This window comes from Hippocampus zosterae, chromosome 1 (assembly GCF_025434085.1).
Source record: "Hippocampus zosterae strain Florida chromosome 1, ASM2543408v3, whole genome shotgun sequence".
Taxonomy (NCBI): Eukaryota; Metazoa; Chordata; class Actinopteri; order Syngnathiformes; family Syngnathidae; genus Hippocampus; species Hippocampus zosterae.
This window is the reverse complement of record NC_067451.1, coordinates 33,518,177-33,541,107: the sequence shown is the minus strand read 5'-3', so window position 1 is coordinate 33,541,107 and position 22,931 is coordinate 33,518,177. Positions and strand designations below refer to the sequence as shown.

The 22,931-nt window shown below is 42.9% G+C and overlaps 1 protein-coding gene across 4 annotated transcripts in view; it reads right to left on the bottom strand.

Annotated features, from left to right (window-relative positions):
• The window catches only part of ldb2a (LIM domain binding 2a), a 98,914-nt gene that overhangs the window by 12,952 nt on the left and 63,031 nt on the right, over window positions 1–22,931 (bottom strand). For all 4 annotated transcript variants that reach the window (XM_052059910.1, XM_052059902.1, XM_052059887.1 and 1 more), the window contains exons 4-5: window positions 9,743–9,865; window positions 3,900–3,983 (exon numbers count right to left, since the gene is read on the bottom strand). In XM_052059910.1, coding sequence (XP_051915870.1) covers window positions 3,900–3,983; window positions 9,743–9,865 — 207 coding nt within the window. The remainder of the gene's footprint in view (window positions 1–3,899; window positions 3,984–9,742; window positions 9,866–22,931) is intronic.

The following is a 22,931-nucleotide window of genomic DNA, read 5'->3' as shown; positions in this document are numbered from 1 at the left end:
TCCACTCTTTAAAATTCAGCTGCATCACATGTTGGGGCAAAATCAACAAACCAAAAAAAAGATACCAAAATAATGTTATAAATATATAAAATAATACTATCCATCCATTCATTTATCAACTGGCTTATCCTCACAAGCGTCGTGGGCATGCTAGAGTCTATCCCAGCTGTCTTCGGGCACCCTGAACTGGTTGCTAGTCAATCACAATAAAACAGTACCCTCCATCCATGCATCCATCCATCCATTTTCCGATCCGCTTTATCTTCACAAGGGGGGTGCTGGAGCCTATCCCAACCGTCTTCGGGCAGAAGGTGGGAACCGGTTGCCAGCCAATTACAGTAAAACAATACTATAAAACCACAAAATAACTCAAATATAAAACATTTCAATCCTGTTAACCCACCATATTGTGGTGATGCCTAGCAACACAAACATCGCAGAGCTGAAAAGGTTACTCAACAGCAACAACAACAACACCGTCATTATTCTTCTCTTTTAGCTAATTACATAACTTAACATACTCAAGTTTGTTCGCGACAAAACATTATTCTACAATTCTCTCTGATCGGCATGCCAAGCAGCTCTGGCTCTCATCCTGAAGCCTGTGTCTATTTTCAGACTGAATAGAAGGAAGCTTGGCAACATGAAAAACATGCTGATGTATTCCCGTAGAGAAAGCGATGAGGAGAAGGTGTCAGGACTCCCCTCCCCCACTCTAATATGAGGAAAGGGTGTATTGTATGGACTGGTGAGCTAAGATAACAGAAGGGAAGCGAACATTCATGTGGCATGATGGATAACATGAACTACACAGCAATGGTAGCCAACCAAATTGTACTAACCCAATTTGCCATGTTTTGGCAGAATTTTGCAACTACTCCATTCATAAAAACTCCAGACAATTTGCAGGTGTGTAAATCTTGCGAAAAATGTTGGCCTGGTCGCAGTTGTGGGTGGAATTTTACATCAAAATTCAGTTCCTGAAATCAGTTTAACCTTGGTGAATTTTAGTCAACATGTCTAGCAGGAGTAGATCTACAAAAAAAGTCTCAAGAACCCATGCCTGAAAATACATCGGAAGGTTGTCATTTTGGTTTGAAGCGAATAGCTAGCTTCCTGAGGTCCTTCGGTGACCAACTTTTTTTCCTCCAACTTCTAACAAATAATAATAATAACAACTATTTTTTAACTAATAATAAACATTTAAAAAAACACCCACAGAAGCCAGTTCCATTTAGCAACATGAAGTTAAGTAGATAGGGCTGCCCGGTAGTCGAGTGGTTAGCACATTGACTTCACAGTGCGGAGGTACCGGGTTCAATTCCAGCTCCGTCCTTCCTGCGTGGGTTTTCTCCGGGTACTCAGGTTTCCTCCCACATTCCCAAAAACATCCAAAACACTGGTTGGACACTCTAAATTGTCCCTAGGGGTGAGTTAGTTGTTCGTTTCTGTGCCTTGCGATTGGCTGGGAACCGGTTCAGGGTGTACCCCGCCTATTGTCCGAAGACAGCTTGGATAGGCTCCAGCACCCCCCGCGACACTTGTGAGGATAAGCGGATCGGAAAATGGATGGATGGATGAAGTTAAGTAAACATGTCTATCACAAGTAGACCTGACCAAGTCTCACCAAATCATGCTCTAAGAGACACAGGATATCTGTCATTATTATTTTAGGCCATTACCAGTAGTTCTAGTTCCATTTAATTTTTTTTTTCTAAATATTGCAGAATAAAAAATATTTAACCGCCAAAGCTAGTTTCCCTGGGTGTCATGAAACTCTGTCGACACTTCTATCGTATTGTGCCCCAACAAAAAAAGTCTCAAGAAACAATGACTGAAAAAAACAAGAGTTTGTCAGCCATTTGTGTTAGAAAATGTTATTTTAAGGTCATTTGGCCATTTCTAGGGATCCTTTAAAACACAGGTTTCAAACTTCGTTCCTCGAGGGCCACATTTCTGCATGTTCTTTTTATGAATCGGGTGTGTTGCAGCAGGGAGAGATGGAAACATGCAAAATATTGTAGCCTTGAGGACCTGAGTTTGAAATATGTGCTTTAAAGACTATCTCGTCTTTGGCATGTTAGCTTATTGTTCACAATTTAAAAAAAAAAAAGGTCCGCTCCCAAAGCTAGCAAAATGACATTTGGTAGACGTCCGTTATGAGCAGACCTGCAAAAAAAGTCTCACAAAATCATGGCTGAGAAGACGTTGCCGTTTTGATTTGAAGCACCCCTTTTTGGCTTTTTTCCAGTAGTCCTTCAAAGATGAACTTGTTTTAAAAGCCACATTTTAACCCACCCCCCCCAAAATAAATAAACAAAATCAGCTTCACTTAGCAACATGTCATTTGGTGAACATGTCTCATAAGACATATGAAATCAGTCATTTTGTGTGAAGCACCCATTTAAGGCCTTTTTTTGAATTTGTCTTCAAAGTGTTACCCGATTCTGATCAAAAATGAAAAGTAAAAAATCAGCCTGCGAGCCAGTTTCACTTGGCAGCATTAAATTTGGTTCACATGAGTAGATCTATTCAAAAAAGCCTGGAAAGAAGGTGCCTGATAAGACAGCTGAGATCTGCCATTTTTCGAGGGAAGCAGCTCGTTTAGCGTTGTTTGGGCAATTTTCAATTTTGCCCGATTGCAGAAAAAGGAGCCCCTACAACCAGTTCCACTTCACATGAAATGTGGTAACCATGTCTATTATCGGAACCCACTAAAAAGCCCCAGAAAGCTAATGCTAAAAAACACAGTAAATTCACCATTTTAGTGCAGAACGTTTTGGTTTTGCAGTTATTTTGCCTATAAAAAATCTCCTGGTGCTGTTGTCCAATTACTATCAAATCTGAATCACATATACTGTACTTGGAAAAGGTTTGACCCCAAATTCCTGAATAATTAATTAAAGGTTTGTGTTAATTCCTCAAAAACAGATGTAATTGGATATAAGCTGGTCCACCAGTTGTGTTGCGGATGCTTTCGTGCTTTGCCAATCGTGACAGAAAAACAAAAACATGCAGCAGCACATAACCCCCTTCCGCCCTCGGCCCCTCCTCAATTCCTCCATTCCCCAACCCCCTTTGTGTCTCCCTCAATTGGGTTATTATAAGCAGCCGAGGTGCCCTTAAATTCACCAAACGCACCCCCCACCCCACTCCACCCCGTCCACCCTCCTCCGAATTGCATGCTGCCGTTTCGCAATTACGCATCTCAACAGGGAGTGTTCATTAATGTTATGCTAATTTTCTGTATCCAATTAATTCCTCCGCCTCGCGCTTGCTCGCCTTCTCGCCTTTTGAAAAAATACTAGCATGTCAGTCAACAGCGGAATTAAAAACACACACACACACACACACGCACGCACACACACACACACACACACGCACACTCACGCGGAACCTTCCTGTTTGTGGTTATCATATAGCTTTGACATGTTACATAAACATGCATCGGTAAAGAAGAAAAGATTGGCCCTTTTTTCCATAAAGTAGATCGAATGAAAAGAGGAATCGTATTCCTAATCAGCAAGTAGACATGAATATTTCGGCCAATAAGAATTTTGGAATATCAAGAAGACATTCTATTGGATGCTTTGCTGTAATTAATGTAATTTATCTGAAAGTTCTCATTGATTGGCAACAAATAATGAATACTTGTTCCCCTTTCTATGCCAGAAACATATAGTGACAGGCAGAACAATGAAATGCTCTTCCACAAGCTGAAACGAGGTACAATTAACTGCATTATCTATACAATGATTTGTGACATTTTTGTTTGCTGGTGTGCCGTGAGATTTTTCCAATGTAAGCAATGCGCCTTGACTCAGTGAAAGTTTGGCAATCATTGCTCAATATCATACACATATACAATATACACACATTACAAACACTCCCATACTTACCCTGAGGTAGTTGAGGGTGAAATTGGTCAAACCCATGCGCGTGATGTTTTTGGACAGTTGCTCCAGCACCTGAGGGTCTTGTGCCTACAGTGGGGGGAACCACGCAGACAACTTTAGAGGCCGCAAAATGAAAAAACAACAACAACACAACATAACAAAATACTCACTACATTAATCTGAATACAAGCAATTATCCATAACCAATTTGGCTGATTGGCATTCATACATGTTCGATGCACTCAAGTCGGAAAAGAAAAAAACACTTAACGCACGTGGTGTCATTTTAAGTCAAGTCGACCTGTGTTATTGTCACACTAATCAAGTCATATAATTAATGACATGATTGCTTCCATGTCCTAATCATGATTCCATTAATTGATTTCTCAGCACCCCCCCCCCCCCTTTCCCCAGGGCAGGGGTGTGTGGTGGGGTGGGGTGTGTGGGATGCACCAAAAACAAACTAACAAAAAAAAACAAAAAACAAATCCATCAACAACAAAGCTAACACTAGCACAAATGAGCACAATACTAACAGCTAAGGTTAACCACTACGAGTAACGTTTTGATTTTGTCCACAGCGTATTTTAGAAGGCCTTATGCATCCCTATAAACTTTTCATTCATTCATCTTCCGAGCCGCTTCATCCTCACTAGGGTCGCGGGGGGTGCTGGAGCCTATCCCAGCTGTCTTCGGGCAGTAGGCGGGGAACACCCTGAATCGGTTGCCAGCCAATCGCAGGGCACACAGAGACGAACAACCATCCACGCTCACACTCACACCTAGGGACAATTTAGAGTGTTCAATCAGCCTGCCATGCATATTTTTGGAACGTGGGAGGAAACCGGAGCACCCGTAGGAAACCCACGCAGGCCCGGGGAGAACATGCAAACTCCACACAGGGAGGCCGGATCTGGAATCGAACCCGGGACCTCTGCACTGTGAAGCCAACGTGCTAACCACTGGACTGCCGGGCCGCCCCCCCCCCCCCTATAAACTTGTTAAATGTATTTTTTTCTCTAGTTCATCGTTTTGAGACATTTTCATTATTTTTTATTTAAGCTTGCTCTATAAAAGCTTGCGCAACTGTTGCAGAATCTATTCCTTAATTCATAAATATTATTCAATGGTGTATTATTTTCATATTATTATGAAAGCCTATTGTGCTTGAGAAACAAAAAGCAAGGGCAGATTCGAAATCAGTGAAAAAAATAGAGAGACACGTTTCTCACGTCTCTGATTTTAAAAGAAAAAACAGCAAACATTTGTTGACCGGTGTAATTAGTTGCGAAGGTGGGGCAGTGTTCTGCAACAGCCATGATGGGTCATGCTGTGGCAAGAATACTGCCATTATTGACAGCTTCTTGATGCCACTTGAGGGCAGATGATTTCATTGCCCTACACAACCAAGAAAGGCACACGCTAGGGAAGTTTTAACCCCTCCCCACACCTCCAAAATGGACACATTTATTCACATTACTTTTATAATTGAGACTACTCGGTATTCTGCATTGAAGGCAACCGATTAGCATAATTTGCTGTATCTCCATGGCATCATCTCATGGGTTTTGGTGGTTCACTTCCACACTTTCAAAGCCCCCAAAGAAACTCAGAAACAACAGTCAAAAACAAATTAACTTGAGCTGCATCTTTATCTAGCACAGGGGTGGGCAAACTTTTTGGCTCAGGGGCGGCATTGACTTTTAAAATTTGACAGAAGGGCCAGGTCAGCACGAGCTATGGTACAAAAAAACTGCATTTGTTGACAGTCCATATCAAACATCAACATCAAGTCAATGCGCCACCTGGCGGTGAAATGCCTGTCATTACAAGTCCAATTGAAATGAATGCAATCATTCTCATCGAACCTTAATTGTGGACCAACCTTCGGCGGGGCGGATTAAAAAGACCAACGGGCCGGATTCGGCCCGCGGGCCGTAGTTGAAATCAATAGAACAGCTCCGATTCTTTTGAGTAACACACAACCACTTGTACCGAGGCAGAATTTGTGGGGCACCGATATCAGTACCCCCCCGACCCCCTTCGCAAGATCCAGTCACAGAGTGCTGTGCTGAGAAAGTTCAGCTGCTCCAAAATTCAAAGTTATGAAAAAAATCTCTCGTTTTTTGGGAAGTGGAGCCCTCCAGCCCAGGTCAGTATTACTTAACTTTTTTTTTTGGTCTTACAGGACAGCGCCCCACAAATTCTGCCAAGCAGCAAGTGACAAACTTTTAATGTCATGTTGTGAGAGGGGCGCAAAAGAAGGTGCCCGTGAAAACAAACCGACAAAGCAGCAATGATGTGGACAACGCTAATCACTATGCTAACACTGGGAGCTAAACATCAGGGGCAACTCGGGCAGTCCTCCACAAGATCATATGAAAGTCCAGTGTTGAGAGACAAACTCGTTTTGGTTTGAATATGTACTTTGTATTGATTGCTCAAATCATTATTTCAAGTTTTCATTTCTGTAGTGAGTGCCACCTCTTCTCGTCCTTTCTTGACTGTGTGGGGCAGTTGCTCACTCTGCACCAAGGTACCCAGAATACAGCCATGTATGACTTAAAAACATAAAAATGTGAAAAAGTATTTTTCCCCCCTCTTTAATCAGTCAAGTATGGTGATACATTCCCTTTGTAATACTGATGACTGTTCAATAAAGAGAATTTAACACCATAACCATCACCTACAGGACTGGAATGTTCATGCGACTCGTGTTCAAGATTATTTTGATTTCATCACAATAAGAAAAATAACATAGGTGTTGACCATGTTTTCATCTGCAAAAGGAGGAATTGCTTTACAAAAGAGCATCATGTATTCACACTACATTTGTTCTTTGTGTATTTGCATTTTTCACACTAAGAAAAGCTCGCTAACACTTACTTGGGTGATGATTTATTTGACTTTATGGCGACTGTGCATTCCCACGCCTCTAAACAGTCATCACTTCACAGCTTTAGATACTCTCACAGAATATTACATACATTGTAAAATGTGATTATCGCCATCATTTTCTTATTCAGAACTATAAGTGGATAATGCACTGGGAAATTTAGGGCGTATTATCCACAGGGAAAAAAGTCTCTCTTCTGCCTAGTTATTCAATGATAACCTGGCACAATAGAACTAAACACACCAACAAGTCATCCATATTGAAAAAAAACCCTGACAGAATGCTGGGTCATGTGTCATCTGATTAATGTGATGGCTTCTCTTGCCAAATAAGCAGAATGACTAGAAAAAAAATCCTCTAGTAAAAATATAGACACACCTTACGAGTTTTGGAGTCTGTTCTCATATCCCAGTGTGTGTGCGTGCGCACATATGTTTGTATGTGTGCCTTCATTAGGAGACACAGCCATCAAAAACAGTGAACACTGCACACTCGAAACATCCATACACCACACACACACACGCACACACACACACATACACACACATACACACAAATACACACAGCACAACCACTGCACCTCTTCAGGAATTATTGAAATGGCACCCACAGGGGCTACGTTCTTGGCGAGGTCGAACTTGTATTTAGATTTGGCTAAAAGAAACACACACGCTGACATCACATAGACAATGTAAGGCAGTGGTCCTCAACTAGAAATGCTGTAGGTCCACTTTTTTTTTTTTATAAGACCAAGGTCCGGTCCCATGCACGGTGGTCATGGGGAGCAGGGCTATATGCCCATTTAGTATGGTCAAGCCAAGCTTATACAAATCAACATTCCTCACAACCAACCAATAATGGGGTGCATGAAAATAACAATTATTCACTTTGCCAGTACACAGCAAATAGTGAGAGGTATTGTGTTGAGGCAGAGGAACTCTTTTATTTTGTTAAGTTGTGCCTGCTTAATAATAGAAATAGCCCTTTTAGGGAAATAAGACATTTTTTACTTTAACTTTGTTAAACAGTAGTTGTCTTTTTTACCTTAATTTAACAAAAGCAAATCAAAATACTCATTTTACCAAAATAAATACTAAAAATAAAATTTTCACATCCCCTCTGAAATCATTGAAAAATATATCAGAAGAGTAGTTAAGAACCATTTTAAACACTGACACAAGGGAGCACAGGAATGTGCAGTGCTGTTCTTCCACTAAAGGTGAATACAATGTCTGAGGCATGCAAATATTATTTGAGGACGCCATTGGGATGTTCATTTAACATGTTGCGGTGTTCTGCCGTTAAACAGCTGCAAAGATCGGGTAGACGGGAGCAAAACTGCACACAATCAAAACCTGCCGCGATTCGTTTTGTCTAATTGTCTGTGTGCGGCTCTCGGGGGCTGAAGCTGTGAGCACACTGTGGCGACGCGCATGCGTCTGTTTCCTGACACAATCTTCCATTTTGAATGCGTGACGCTGATGTAAGGGCACACCTTAAGTTCAGAGGAGCCAATCAGCGCATCGTTATCGCCGACATGCCCGCGTCTCCAGTTCGTCAAACATTGTACACACAGAGTCGCGCTGCTGCGTCCTCTGCAATACATCTGTTCGTGCACGCAAATAATACAACGGATAATTTTAACAAGTGATCGCGGTAATGCGCAGATTATAGTCCAAAAATATAAAATTTATAACGTAAAAATCACTTTAGAATTTATTATTTTATACAATTTGCCGAGGGTCCGGACAGAGGAGGCCCGGACAGAGGAGGTCGGCGGTCCGGACAGAGGAGGTCGGCGGTCCGGTCGTGGATCGCGGTCCGCCAGTTGAGGAAGAGGGATGTAAGGTATGAACAAAAGTATCCGGATGGGAAAGGGTTGTTGTCTTGAAATGAATGAAAGTGGCATTAATCTGTTTGTGCCGCACATTGAGCTCCTTCTGGAGTGTGCGCCTTGGCCACCGGGGGGTAGTATAATACAGAGAGACAGACACAAACTAAGAAAAGTTTCACAGCAAAGGCTCATTCGAGAGCAGTAATATTTTTCGCAAATGTGGTGCAAAGCCACCCAACTAACTACCTGATTATTCGATGGAGTAGTCGATAGGATAATCAATTCTAAAACGATTCAATAGTGACAGCCCTAATTGGGACACGTGCCACTTGTAAGAAGTTGAGTCAGGCGTCGTGACGAAAGTATTTTGACGCACGCCACCGGCACATTGAGAAAAGTATTGGGACACTTGCCACCTATTTGGCGTGAAATGTAAATTACAATCCACTGACATGAAGTGGAATGTAATGTGGATAAATGTATTGGGATACCAAAAGTATTGGGACATGTGCCACCTACTGGATGTGAAATGCAACATGCAGATAAAAGTATTGGCACACAAACAACTTTTTTTCCAAAAGTGTTGAAGGGCCTTGGTTCTTCCCGAACAAATTAATCTTAGCACATTCTCACTGGACCTTGATTTGTCTAACAGAACACAAACAGAAAGGGCCTTCGACAAAGCTGGAAGTATTCAAAAGACAATTAAGGTTCTCTAATCTACCCTTTGATGAAATGATTATTTGATTAAAACAACTGTCTCTATAGAGTTCAAATGGCTTGGTGTGTTGCAATTGTGCACAATAATTAGATTTAGTGTGTGCGTGTGTGTGTGTGTGTGTGTGTGTGTGTGTGTGCGTGTGTGTGTGTGTGTGTGTGTGTGTGTGTGTGTGTGTGCTTTTGAACAGCTTGCATGTCTAGACATGGGCAACAGATCAAGGGTCTGAATGTCACTTACTGATATTAAGCCGATTATGATTATCCAACCTCTCATCAGAGACAATACCTCGCTCTTAAAAAAAAAAAAAATCTTTCTGCTTCGATGTTGCTAAATTTCTGGGATTCGTGTGTGTATATGTGTGTGTGTTTTGCAGGCATGTGTGTGGCAAAACTCACATGCATGGCCAGTATGCTGCGAGGGATGAGCTCTCGGTACTGCCGAATGGTAAAGTGCCACGTCTTGATCCTCATCAGGTCGTCGAAGGCGAACTCCACGATCAGGCGACCTTCCGTGCAAACCTGCTGCCACATTGCCACTTGTTAGATTCATTTGGCGAAACAAAAAAGACCTCTGCCGAGACTTGAACATTTGTCACCAGAAAAATCAATCAGGTAATGAATGTGAACGAGGATGTAAGTATTTAAAAATCAGGTGAACTTTGATTTCATTTCAGCTCTGAAAATGGAACCTTTTAATCAATCAATCAATAAATAAATAAAAAGAAAAAAAACCCTGAAGATTAACAAGTGCTTTGTAAAAGGCAAATAACATTTTCAACAGGGTCCTTGGTATACAATAAGAGTTTGGCTTCTAAAATTTAGCACACAAATAGGAATGCGTCATAGTCTATCACGAATCAACACTAACAAAGGAGTAAACTCAGAATTCAAGTCAACACAGCATTTGTCTGAAAACCCCCCCACATGAATAGAAAGCAATGGGACAGACATTTTTAGGGGCGGGTGCTCAAGCCAAATAATAGGGCAACCATCGCCAAAATGATGAATTAATTGAAAAAGTAGCACAGCTATATGGACCTTATGCACCCTATTTATTTCTGTTGTCAACACAGTCAATAAACCATTTACAAAGTGGGGAACGGAAGCTCGAGTCGATATAAAAAGTCTACACACCCTTGCTCAAAAGGTGAAGGCTGACGCACACACTTCTCCCAGAAACTCAAATCATATTCATCTGATACCGCATCCAAACACTTCTGGAGGGAGTTAATGACAGAGATTTTTTTAAATATTCTGACTGATGGAAAAACAAATTAGCTCCAATCAAAAAGCACTTTTCTTTCCCGGGGTAAAAGAGCTGGTGGTGGATCACCACGAGGGGTCTATCTGTGCACATGCCTGAGTCCCTGTACAGTAGTTTTCCATATTGCTATCTGATGAATCCCGACCCAGCAGTTAGATATCAATTGGCTGTCGCAACAGATATCGCAAAAAAGTTTCCGAAAAAGAAGCCAGCCATTTTCGTTGAAAGCATCCATTTCGGGCATAATTCAGGGATGGCATTTGGACAAGCAACAATTGGGGTTCGCCCATATTAGGCCTGAGCAGAAGGATGTACACGAGAGGGTGACACAAAATGTCACTCGGGCAAAAAATAACCCACTTACGGGTCAAAAAGGGACCAACCGCTGCTTGGTTCAATTTAACCCTATTAAAAAATGTACAAAACTATCTTTCTGTGTTTTTTTGTTTTTTGTACAAAGAAAATATTTTTGGAGTTGCTTTATAGGAGTGACAAATGACAAATGACCCGAGTAGTGGTCGGTCCTTTTTTGACTCCAAATTAGGTTATTCTGAACCCTACTGTATTTCCAGTGTATTGTTTGTTTGTTTGTTTATTGAACATAAAACCTATACAGTAATATTTGACAAAAAATAAAGTAAATAAAATATTAAAAAGGAAAGAGAAATCAGGCATCATTCAGCACTATGTTCAAGGGAGTAGGAAGAAGTAAAAAAACGTATCTAGTCCTACCCCGTGTTATGTGTTTATCTATATATATATTGCGCGTCGTCCCGCACGCGGTCTGTCCTTCCGTCTGTCCCTTTTCAAAACGTACCTACTTCACCGCGCCGCTGCGCGCCGCCACTGCGCCGCCACTGCGCCGCCACTGCGCCGCTGAGGCAGTGGCTCACCACGATCGCGCGGGCATCTTAGCAAAAAAATGTTGTCTACCCACAAGCATTGCAATGAAATTGTTAGTTATTTAGTAGAGCTAAACATCTCTTTATTTTCGCGATAAGGAATGAAGATGAACAAAAAGTTGAACCAAGCAACAACACTTTTGTGGGCCGAAGGCCCACCTTACCAACCTTCCGCAGGAACCAGCTAGTATCTAATATATCATTTTTATATCAATCAGAAAAGAAAGAAAGTAAGAAGAAAGAAGTCTCCATTAGGGCTCATATTTTACCCTTAAACATGATATTTTTACAACTTTTGGTTTGTACATGGTTTAATGTGCCCGGAGCTTGTCCTAAAACTTTGATGATCATTTTCAGGATTCGCCAAAAGACACCCTGCTTGCCATATTTATTTAGTACCTGGTATGTGGGGGTTATTTCTATTATATATATTATATATTTATATTTATTTAGCTTTGACTAATTATTTGTTTTGAGTATGTGAGGCGTGGCAGTACGGGGTGGGGGTCCATGTGGGGCTCAATTTGGCCGGCAGCATCTTTCTCGCTCTCAGGAGAGCATCTGTGTTGGGGGGCATTGATTAGAGCGAGTGTGTCTGCTGGGATTACATCTTGGCCGTTGCCATGCCGACTAATCAGCTGATTTTTTTCTCCTCTCTCTCCTTCCTCTCTCACTGCCGGTTGTCAAGGCAACGTGGCACTGGGAGTAGCTGGAGCGAGCGAGCGCCCCGGTGAGCACTGGCTTCAGCTAAAGGGGGCTAAAAAATGTTCTCTTCCTTCATCCTCTCTCTCTCTCTCTCTCTCTCTCTCTCTCTCTCTCTCTCTCTCTCTCTCTCTCTCACACTCTCACTCTCTCTCTCCTAATTGGCAACTCTGCCTGACCTGGACTTCTTTTGTCTCGGGCGTTTAAAACAGCCTCGCTGAATGATACACTTTGGTTTTCCCTTTTTTTTTTTTTTTACAGGAAAGCAAGGCTGCTCCAGAGGACGCCCCCATGTAGAAAGAAAAATTAAAAGCATTTTATGTTTGGAAGCAATTTTGTGTGCATGCGTGAATGTGTGTGTGTGTGTGTGTGCGTGTGTATGTGTGTGTGTGTGTGTGTGTGTGTGTGTGTGTGTGTGTGTGTGTGTGTGTGCCCGTGCGCGCATTTCCAGCGTAATCATCACTTTCTTCTGCATTTGAGCAACTTTGTTTTCGTGAATCTTTTCACCATTTTGCTCTTGTGTATGAACATCAACGACATAGGATAAAGCTCCGAGGTATATAGTATTAATTAAGTTATTCAATGTATACGTCTCCTGACTTACAAACATTCGAGTTACGAACAACGGTACATACGAACATTTTTGCGAGTATGTCGAAAAATGTTCGGACAGAGATGCTGTCAGTTAGATTTTGTATTGCGCGCCTTTTTCCGAGTAGTGCTTCTTTCCGCCGCTAATACCGACGTGAGGCGCTGTGAGAGGAGGAGCAGGAGGAGGATACGCCTGTCCCCATAAAGAAATTCGAGACGGAACTCTTGGCCGAGGGGTTTTCGCTCATAGATAAAGCCATCGCACTCTTCGAGCAGCAAGACCCAAATATTGAACGTTGCGCAAAGGTTGCAAATCAAATGAATGATGCCATACAGTGCCACTCCATCATTTATGATGAGAAAAAGAAGAAAACTGTGCAAACGTAGTTAGATTGCTTCTTTCGGACAGTTTCTACTACACCCCCCAAGGAAGATACTCGTCAACCCTCATCTTCTTCTCCTGGACCTTCAACTTCTTCCTTCATTGATGTTACGGAGGAGGAAGTAACTCTTGAAGCCCATGCCAGCGACGACGAAGACCCTCTCGGCCCCATGATATAAAATCTTCCTCTTCCTTCTCCTCCCCCTCCATCATCTGCTTAAGCCTTCGAGTACATCTTCCAAAAGTAAGTTAAACTTCATTTTATTATACTTATATAAACCTTAAACATACAGTACATATATAGGCCTTAAACATACATTCCACACAAAATATAGCACTGAAGCAACGTACGAACGAATTCACCTTCCGAACGATCGTTCGGAACGTATCTCGTTCGTAAGTTGGGGAGCGTCTATATCTAATTCTATTTCTACCTAAAATTGTATTAACCATCATTTTTATTTAAAATAGAAGGCAATGCAAACACACAGGTCGAAACACTGCCACTTGCTGTCGACTGAAAATAAAATCACAGCTGCTTCGAGGTCAGGTAACAACCAATCTTGGCTCACCTGTTTTCTGAGTTCGGTCATGTGACATTCACTCGCTGAGCCGTCATAGGTTGTTACCTGAGCCCTGAGCAACTCTGATATCATTTTCAGTCGAGAGCAAGTAATAATAATAATAATACATTTTATTTACAAGCGCCTTTCAAGACACCCAAGGACACTTTACAATAACAAAAAACACAAAACAATACAGGTTGATCAGCGGCAGCCAAACGCGCCAGCGTTCACTCAACCCGGAAGTCAGAAAGAAACCACAAGGGAGGGACAGGGGGAGAAAAAAACCATGCTCGAACCATCCTCATTTTGAGGATAATTTGAGTCAGGCAAAAAACTCCTGCACAAGCATATGACAGTTACAACAGGTCACAAGACATAAACAATGAAGACAGTGAAACAAGGGAGTGTATGAAGGAGGGGGTGATGGTGGGGGACTAGCTTCCGTGCATGCATTCATCAGGGGAAGGTCGAGATAGCAGATGTTGTTTTGGTAGCAGGCTGCCCAAGAATTTAAGACAGCGGGAGTGGGAGAAAGAGATAGACCATAATAGGTGGATTTTTCTGCTCATTTCAGTTTCCAGAAATGCAATATTAATCAAAATATCATGTATAGACTCACAAATGGTAAAGGACATTTTGAGTAGAGTACACCTTTAATATTTTTTAAATCATATATTAATAGAAAACAAAATAATTGTTACACATCATTAAATGATGAAGTTCACACACCCTTGTTCGAAAGACCAAGAACAATCATTTCCAAACTTTCGCTGGCCCTGTGGACCAGTGGATGCCGCATCGACCTCACAGTGCAGGGATACCGGGTTCAATCCCAGCTACGGCCTCCCTGTGTGAAGTTTGCATGTTCTCCCCGAGCCTGCGTGGGTTTTCTCTGGGTACTCCGATTTCCTCCCACATTCGAAAAACATGCATGGCAGGCTGATTCAGCACTGCAAATTGTCCCAAGCTGTGTGTGCAAGCACGGATGGTTGTTTGTTGCTGTGTGCCCTGCTGGCACTCGGTTCAGGGTGTCCCCCACCTACTGCCCGAAGACAGCTGAGATAGGCTCCAGCCGCCCCCCCCCTCGCCCTTGTGAGGATAAAATGGATCGGAAAATGAATGAATGAATGAACTTTTGCCATCAATAATGTGACAATTCCTTTTACAAATAAATTGGGGGGGGGATCAACAACAAAAGTGATATCAACAATTTTAATGTGAAAAAAAAACTGTATAACAGCCAAAATGTAATTGTAGTAATTGTAGTACGTCCGGTGCATGTGTGACTTCCATTTGACAAGAATTTGTCAGATGAAACGCTAAAGCCACATTCAGAAACTAATGCAAGGAAGGAAGGATAAGCTACAGAATAATGATAGATTCCTTAGATCCCAAAGTGTATCTAAGGAAAAGGACAACGTCAAATTAAGGAAGAGTGGGGTGCCCCAAAAGAGGTGCGACAACACCTTTACCCATTTTCCAAAAATGTTGCAAAAGTGAGGCGCATTTTTAAAATTTGCTTTTTAAATTTTTTTTCATCTTTTACTTAGGTCAAGATCAGCATCTGTAACCAGGCTCGCCAAAGCGAGATTTGCAAAATAATCAGCCAGTGTTTTAAAAGTAAAAAACAAAACAAATGAATAAATAAATGTAAGTAGTTAAATCCTTCTGTCTGACAGATGTCCCACCCACCCCATGCACACACAGACGCATGCTCACACACATGCGGGGTAAAAGTAAGGCCGCATGGTTGACGTGATTACGCAAATGCTACATTTTCACTGGACCTCCGAGAAGCAAGTCGTTTTTAATTTATTTGCTGTTTCTATTTGCTCATATTGGGGCCATGTGGGGCAGTGACCCACCAGATGGCGCTGTAGGGGAAATAGCTAGATATTTTTTGGCAGTTGGCGTCTACTTTGTAATTCACAACCAACACGACGTCTGGAACTGAATCAATGGTCTTAAATCAACTTTCCTCAATGTAATGAATTTGAATACCATTAATCCATCATAGTCCGCACAAAAACATTTAAAAAACATAATTTTTGTCTAATCGCACTCTATACTACTGTATGTTATAAAACATACACTAATAACATAACCACGCAGATTTGGAAGAATTAAACTGTTTAATAATCAACCAGTTTCATTAAATGGGGTTCCTTCTTGGCCATCAGTCATAAATGTTATGATGTAACAGGAGAAGACAGTCAAGGTGTAGAAATATTCGTCATTTTTCAAAGAGGATAAAGAATATATGTTTGTGAATATGTTTATGCCCAAATGTAAGTTGTTCACGGTCTTACAAGTGCTGCAAAATTTATGCTAATATTCTTAGCCCAGCTATAGTATTGAGTGTTTTCGCTTTAAGCTTGTGGACTTTTCAAACGCAAAGTGATGTGGCTGATTTAACACACAGGATCTATTTTCACAGGATCCTGGCGACTCTGAGGTGGGCTCTCCTATCTCTGATGTTGAAGCCACCGATGTGGTTAAAAAGCTCCTCGGTGGCAAGGCCCCAGGGGTGGATGAGATCCGCCCGGAGTTCCTCAAGGTTCTGGATGTTGTGGGGCTGTCCTGGTTGACACGCCTCTGCAACATCGCGTGGTCAACGGGGAGAGTGCCTCTGGATTGGCAGACCGGGGTGGTAGTCCCTCTTTTTAAAAAGGGGGACCGGAGGGTGTGTTTCAACGACAGAGGGATCACACTCCTCAGCCTCCCTGGTAAGGTCTATTCAGGGGTGCTGGAGAGGAGGGTCCGTCAGGAAGTCGAGCCTCAGATTGAGGAGGAGCAGTATGGTTTTCGTCCCGGCCGTGGAACAGTGGAACAGCTCTACACCCTTAGCAGGGTTCTCGAGGGTATGTGGGAATTCGCCCAACCAGTCTACATGTGTTTTGTGGACTTGGAGAAGGCGTTTGACCGTGTCCCTCGGGGAGTTCTGTGGGGGGTGCTTCGTGGGTATGGAGTACCGAACCCCCTGATACGGGCTGTTCGATCACTATACCACCGATGTCAGAGTTTGGTTCGCATTGCCGGCAGTAAGTCGGAATCGTTTCCAGTGAGGGTTGGACTCCGCCAAGGCTGCCCTTTGTCGCCGATTCTGTTCATAACTTTTATGGACAGAATTTCTAGGCGCAGCCGAAGCGTTGAGGGGGTCCGTTTTGGGGGCCTCAGTATTGCATCCCTGCTTTTTGCAGATGATGTGGTGCTGTTGGCTCCTTCAAACGGGGCTCTCCAACTCTCACTGGAGCGTTTCGCAGCCGAGTGTGAAGCGGTTGGGATGAAAATCAGCACCTCCAAATCTGAAACCATGGTCCTCAGTAGGAAAAGGGTGGAGTGCCCCCTCCGGGTCGGGGGGCAGATCTTGCCCCAAGTGGAGGAGTTTAAGTATCTTGGGGTCTTGTTCACGAGTGAGGGCAGGAGGGAGCGAGAGATCGACAGGCCGATCGGTGCAGCGTCTGCTGTGATGCGGACGTTGTATCGGTCTGTCGTGGTGAAGAAGGAGCTGAGCCAAAGGGCGAAGCTCTCAATTTACCGGTCGATCTACTTTTCCAACCCTCATCTATGGTCACGAGCTATGGGTGAGCTATAGAGATAAGGTGAGAAGCTCGGTCATCCGGGAGCCGCTTCTCCTCCGCATCGAGAGGAGCCAGATGAGGTGGCTTGGGCATCTGATTCGGATGCCTCCTGAACGCCTCCCTGGTGAGGTGTTCCGGGCATGTCCCACCGCGAGGAGACCCCGAGGAAGACCCAGGACACGCTGGAGAGACTATGTCACCCAGCTGGCCTGGGAACGCCTCGGGATCCCCCGGGGAGAGCTGGAAGAAGTAGCTAGGGAGAGGGAAGTCTGGGCTTCCCTGCTAAAGCTGTTGCCCCCGCGACCCGGCCCTGGATAAGCGGTAGAAGATGGATGGATGGATGGATGGATCTATTTTCGCGACTGGCATGAATCCTGCACGCTGTGGGGCATATCTCTGCACAGAGGCGGGTTAGAACCATTGTTGGCAATTTCGCAGATGAGCAGAGACAGGAAGACCTGCAAGAGGAAGGGCTGTAGCACTGTGGGAGTGGTCACAACCAACTTGGCCAGTCAAAGTGGCTTCTTTCATTCCCTTAGAACGGGGTAAGTGAGTTGCATACTAGAGTCTTGACAGCGAAGGCAAATCTGTGCCGTGATGTGGAGACTTGGAGACCAGCCCTCCAACGATATTTGGGTCCTGACAAAGTAATCATTCGGGTGACAGTTTGCGTCTTGACAAAGTTTGAAATTGGATTACTCGTAAATTGAGGTATGATTTCAGCATCATACATTGGTGGATATCATTTGGATTTGACTCCCTGCCTGCCTTGCTAGCTTTGCTTCCACAAACTCTTCAAAAGAATAAATAGCGACAGTGCTTAAATCTGAATAATCCCCCAGTATACAAAAGCTACTTGAATTCATCTTTGTGGCACCTTTGGGCGATATATCATGCCCTTGAAGGCAAGCTTTTTATGCAAAATCCAGCATGGATCCGATCACGCGCTCATATATTTTTGTCACAGGTTTATGCACAATGCTTTGCAATAAGTTTATTTATCTCACGATAAATAGCCATTGAAAAGTTGAGGGGGAATACCTCGAATTAAAAAGTGCTCCATTGAACAGTCGGAGCCCCCTCACAGACCATCTCCCTGGCCCCCTCCTATTGGTTTGGGACCGAAGGGGTCATAAATCTTACGCACGGCGGAGCTGAGATGAGGGCATCTCCGACGCCAAGGAGCACCAAAGGACAACGCGGCGAGGCTCAATCAATTAGTTACACGCGAGCCGAGCGTAGTTAAATCAATTTGTGTGATGCCAGACATTGGCGGCGAATACAAATGACAGGACATAAGTTGAAGGAAACGCATAACAATGGGACTAATGGAACATTCTGGTGTGATGATGTTGATGACTTTATATAGTATGTGCAAATTAGTATAATTATGACATAGTATTAAACACAAAAAAATTGAAATAATGATATTTTTTTTTAAAAACCATCCATGTTTTCTTCCAATTTATGCTTTTTGCAAAATATTTTTCTTTTTATAGTGTTCATAAGTTCAAAATGCTAAATGTTTTACATTTTTATTTAAAGGTGAATAATGTTGCTTGTAATTAGATGCTAATTTTATGTCAGATCTGATGACATTAGATTACAAAAAGAAACAACCCCTCCTAAAAATGTTCCATATTCCACGTTTCTTACATGAGCACAAATGTAATGTTATGTTTGCACATAATTAGACTACTCTGACGACAATGAGTGTAGGGTTTATTAAAACATATTACACATTTATTAAGTACCGGGTAGTGACTTTAAAATCACACAAAAAGAAGTGACTTAAAAAAATTCTGCCTTTTTAGTTCTGTGTCATAAGATGTCATTTGTACAAATCAGCAATGGGTTTATGCAAAGGTATTACAAGAAAAATGTAACAAAAATGTTCTTTGTAAATTATGATAGAACAGGTGAGTTCCTTTTTAAGTGGCATAAAACCTTTTTTTCCGCCAATTAAAGCTTTGCACGAAAGCCTACATACCAAAATGTGTTTTCTTTTTTTTTTGCACTTTAACATGAACGATACAATAGCATTTTGTTTATCCGAGTTATACATTGAAAAACAAATTCAAATTGACCTGAAAATGATGTTCATTTTAGTATTATGGCTATTTTTACAATTTTACTCACAATTTATTTTTTTAACTAGTAACGTATTTATATACTTTAAAAACATCGCTGACACTACAACCTTACTACTCATTTATTACAAAAAAACAATGCATCATGACACTGTTATTAACAAAGCAAGATAAATAAAAAGAAAATAAGACCGGTGTGTATGGTAATAAACCTCAAAATGTGCTCGCACCATTAATGTAGAATTGTGGGCGAGAGACATTCAAAGAATGAGACAGACAACGAGAACGAGCGAGAGAAAGAGGGAGAGAGGGAGAGAGGGAGAGGATGGAGGAGAGAGCGAAATGGGAGCTGGGGATGATTTCTCTAGGGATGAAGGATGCATGTGTGTGTGTGTGTGTGTGTGTGTGTGCGTGTGCGCACGCGTGTGTTGAGGGTGCGTAGAGGAGGGGTCTAGGGGGGTGGGATGAGAGGGAGAACGGTGAAGGAGAGAGCGAAAGGAGAATGAGCGAGCGAGCAAGGCAAGGGGATGAAAAGAGGGGGTGTTGAGGTAGTGGTGGTGGGGTGCGTTTGGTGGTGGTGGTGGTGTGGGTGGGGGGGGGGGGGTGCGTGAGGGAAAAGCGAGGCGAAGCAGAGCTGATTGAGATTCGGGCCTCCGGAGCTGTGAGGCTCGGCGGTGCTGCTGGGAGCTGAGGGACAACACGCTCGCTTATTGGAATTCTTCTTTTCTTTTTTTTTTTTTCTCTTTTTCCTAATAAATTAATTATTCTCATCCAATTTAGAGCCAGATGAAAAGAGCGAGAGAATCACAGCAGGCAGAAAAATGTAATTTTGTGTTGACCGGGCCCACGGCGCCTTGCTCGTATCTGAATGGCAATGTTATGTATTGTGTTATTTATCATTACAGCACGCTTTCAAGTGGCTGTGTCGCTAATATTCCCAGTCCAAATGAAAAGTTATTTTGAGGGTTACTCCAAAACATGAACTTTTCTACCATGCATGAAAGCCCTGACTTTTTAGTTTTATTTTTTTAATTATTCAGCTCGAGAAATTAGGCTTAGACAGCAATGTCAAATTTGGTAGGCACATCGTTCATGGACCCACAAAATAAATTTCAAGAACCCATGCCTGAAAATTTCAGGATGTGTGGAATTTTGCTTTGAAGTGGACATTTTTGGGTAATTGTTCCCATTTGCTAGAGTCCTTCATAGACTTGTCCTGGAGATATTATTATTTTTTTTTTGGGGGGGGGGGATTGGTAGGGGAAACATCCATTTTGTTCAAAGCTGCATTTTTAGGGGCATTTTACAAATTCTGATAATTAAAGTCAACGTTTTGAAAATTCACCCCTGAAGCCAGTTTCACTCAGCAACACGGAATTTGGTAGGCATTTCTATCACGAGTAAACCCACAACAAGGTATCAACAACCCATGTCTGGAAAAACAAAGGAAGACCACCATTGTGGGTTGATTTGGACTATTTCCAGGGTTCTTTCAAAATTAAAATGGCAAACAGATTTTCGCAACAGTTACCAAAACTGAAGCAAATACTGTATACTAGATACATAGACGACATGGAAAAATGTGAAACTTTTCATCACTGTGTGCACAAAGCATAGCATCAATGGCCTGAAACCAGGAAACTAATACACAAACTGGACAGATTTGAAAATTCAGCCCTTGAGAACACCTTCCTCCTGAAATTTGGTAAGCATGTCTTTCAGGGATCTTGGAGTTGTCATGGTTCTGTTTGTGACCAACGGGTGGCACTCTAGGGCTCCGCCTGCAGCTGCACACCTGTTGGTCATTGTGTCGCTAGTTGTCACTTTAAAAGACTTGATGCCCGAACGCTCTGTGTCGGGTCATTGTTTCTGTTTGTCTCGGTCATGGTTTCTGTTGCTGTGTCTGTTACTGTTACTTTTTTGCTTCAGCCATGGTTTTTGTTTGATACTTTGGATTCTTGTTGTTTCCAGGCCTTTGTTTGTTCTGGATTTAGTTTTCTCAACATTTTGCTAATAGAGTGTGTCGAGTTCACCCTGCTCCTCCCTATAGACTGTTTTTTGGGGTCCTCCATCACCACCGCATCGTGGCAGGGGTCTTGTTCACAAGTGAGGGCAGGAAGGAACGAGAGATCAAGCGGATGCAGCGTCCGTCTGCAGTGATGCGGACTTTGTATCGGTCTGTCGTGGTGAAGAAGGAGCTAAGCCAAAAGGTGAAGCTCTCAATTTACCGGTCAATCTACATTTTACAACCCTCACCCATGGTCACAAGCTATGGCTCGTGACTGAAAGAGCGAGATCCCGGATACAAGCGGCCGAAATGAGTGTTCTCCGCAGGGTGTCCGGGCTCTCCTTAAAAGATAAGGTAAGAAGCTCGGTCATCCGGGAGGGGCTAGGAGTCGAGCCGCTTCTCCTCCACATCAAGAGGAGCCAGATGAGGTGGCTCGGGCATCTGATTAGGATGCCTCCTGGACGTCTCCCTGGTGAGGTGTTCCGGGCATGTCCCACCGGCAGGAGGCCCCGGGGACGACCCAGGCAGAATGGGAACACCTTGGGATTCCCCAGGAAGAGCTGGAAGAAGTGGCTGGAGAGAGGGAACTCTGGGCTTCCCTGCTAAAGCTGTGCCCCTGTGACCCGACCCCGGATAAGTGGTAGAAAATGGATGGCTGGATGGTTGGATCTCTTTCAGGTTCATAAAAAAGTATAATGGATAAAGAAACAGGAAATTTGCCATTTTGTTCTAAAGGATAAAGTTCCAGAGGTCCTTCCAAAACAAATTCTAATTATTGTATCATATTTGAATGGAACGAGAAAAATAAATAATGAAGTACAAGGCAATTTGGCCCCTGGGAAAATACTGATTCCATCATGAATCAAAATTGAACACCTGACAAGCCATCTCAAATGTGTGTATTGATAATGTGCAGGTGTGACTTTTAAACAGCAGCAGAGTGAAACAGAGAGGAACAAAAAACACACAGCATTGATGTTTAACCGTTTAAAGCTGCAACCTGCTGTATGATGACAGAAGGGGTGTTCACACGGCAATTTTTACTCCCATAGAGGGTTCACACGTACAAAGTCACACCGGTGTAGCCCCTGAAAACAGCTTAAACCGGAGCAAATTTAACCCTGCCCAAGGAGGTGGTTTAAAAAATTACTCCGGAGTAAATGCTCGTTTGCGGGGCAGCACCAATATAAAATTAGACGTGTGAACGCTACGGGGGTAGACTCGCTATGACGCATGAGAAGAGTTGATGACATCCGGGTATTGAATGCGTTGCTTTCGTGCTCTGTTGTATTTCCGTCATCTTTCCTTTCTCTCTCTCATCCTTTTACGGTGTCTGATAGACCACGGCGTTGATTTGTCCCGAGAAGTATAAACTATGGTTTTTCGATATGGCACAAACAAGGCGGGGAATAGGGAATACACTTTACGTATGCGTATTCTTGCACGGCCGCAGAAACTGCTGTGTGAACGCAAGTGGAGCTGCACCGGGGTTAACACGC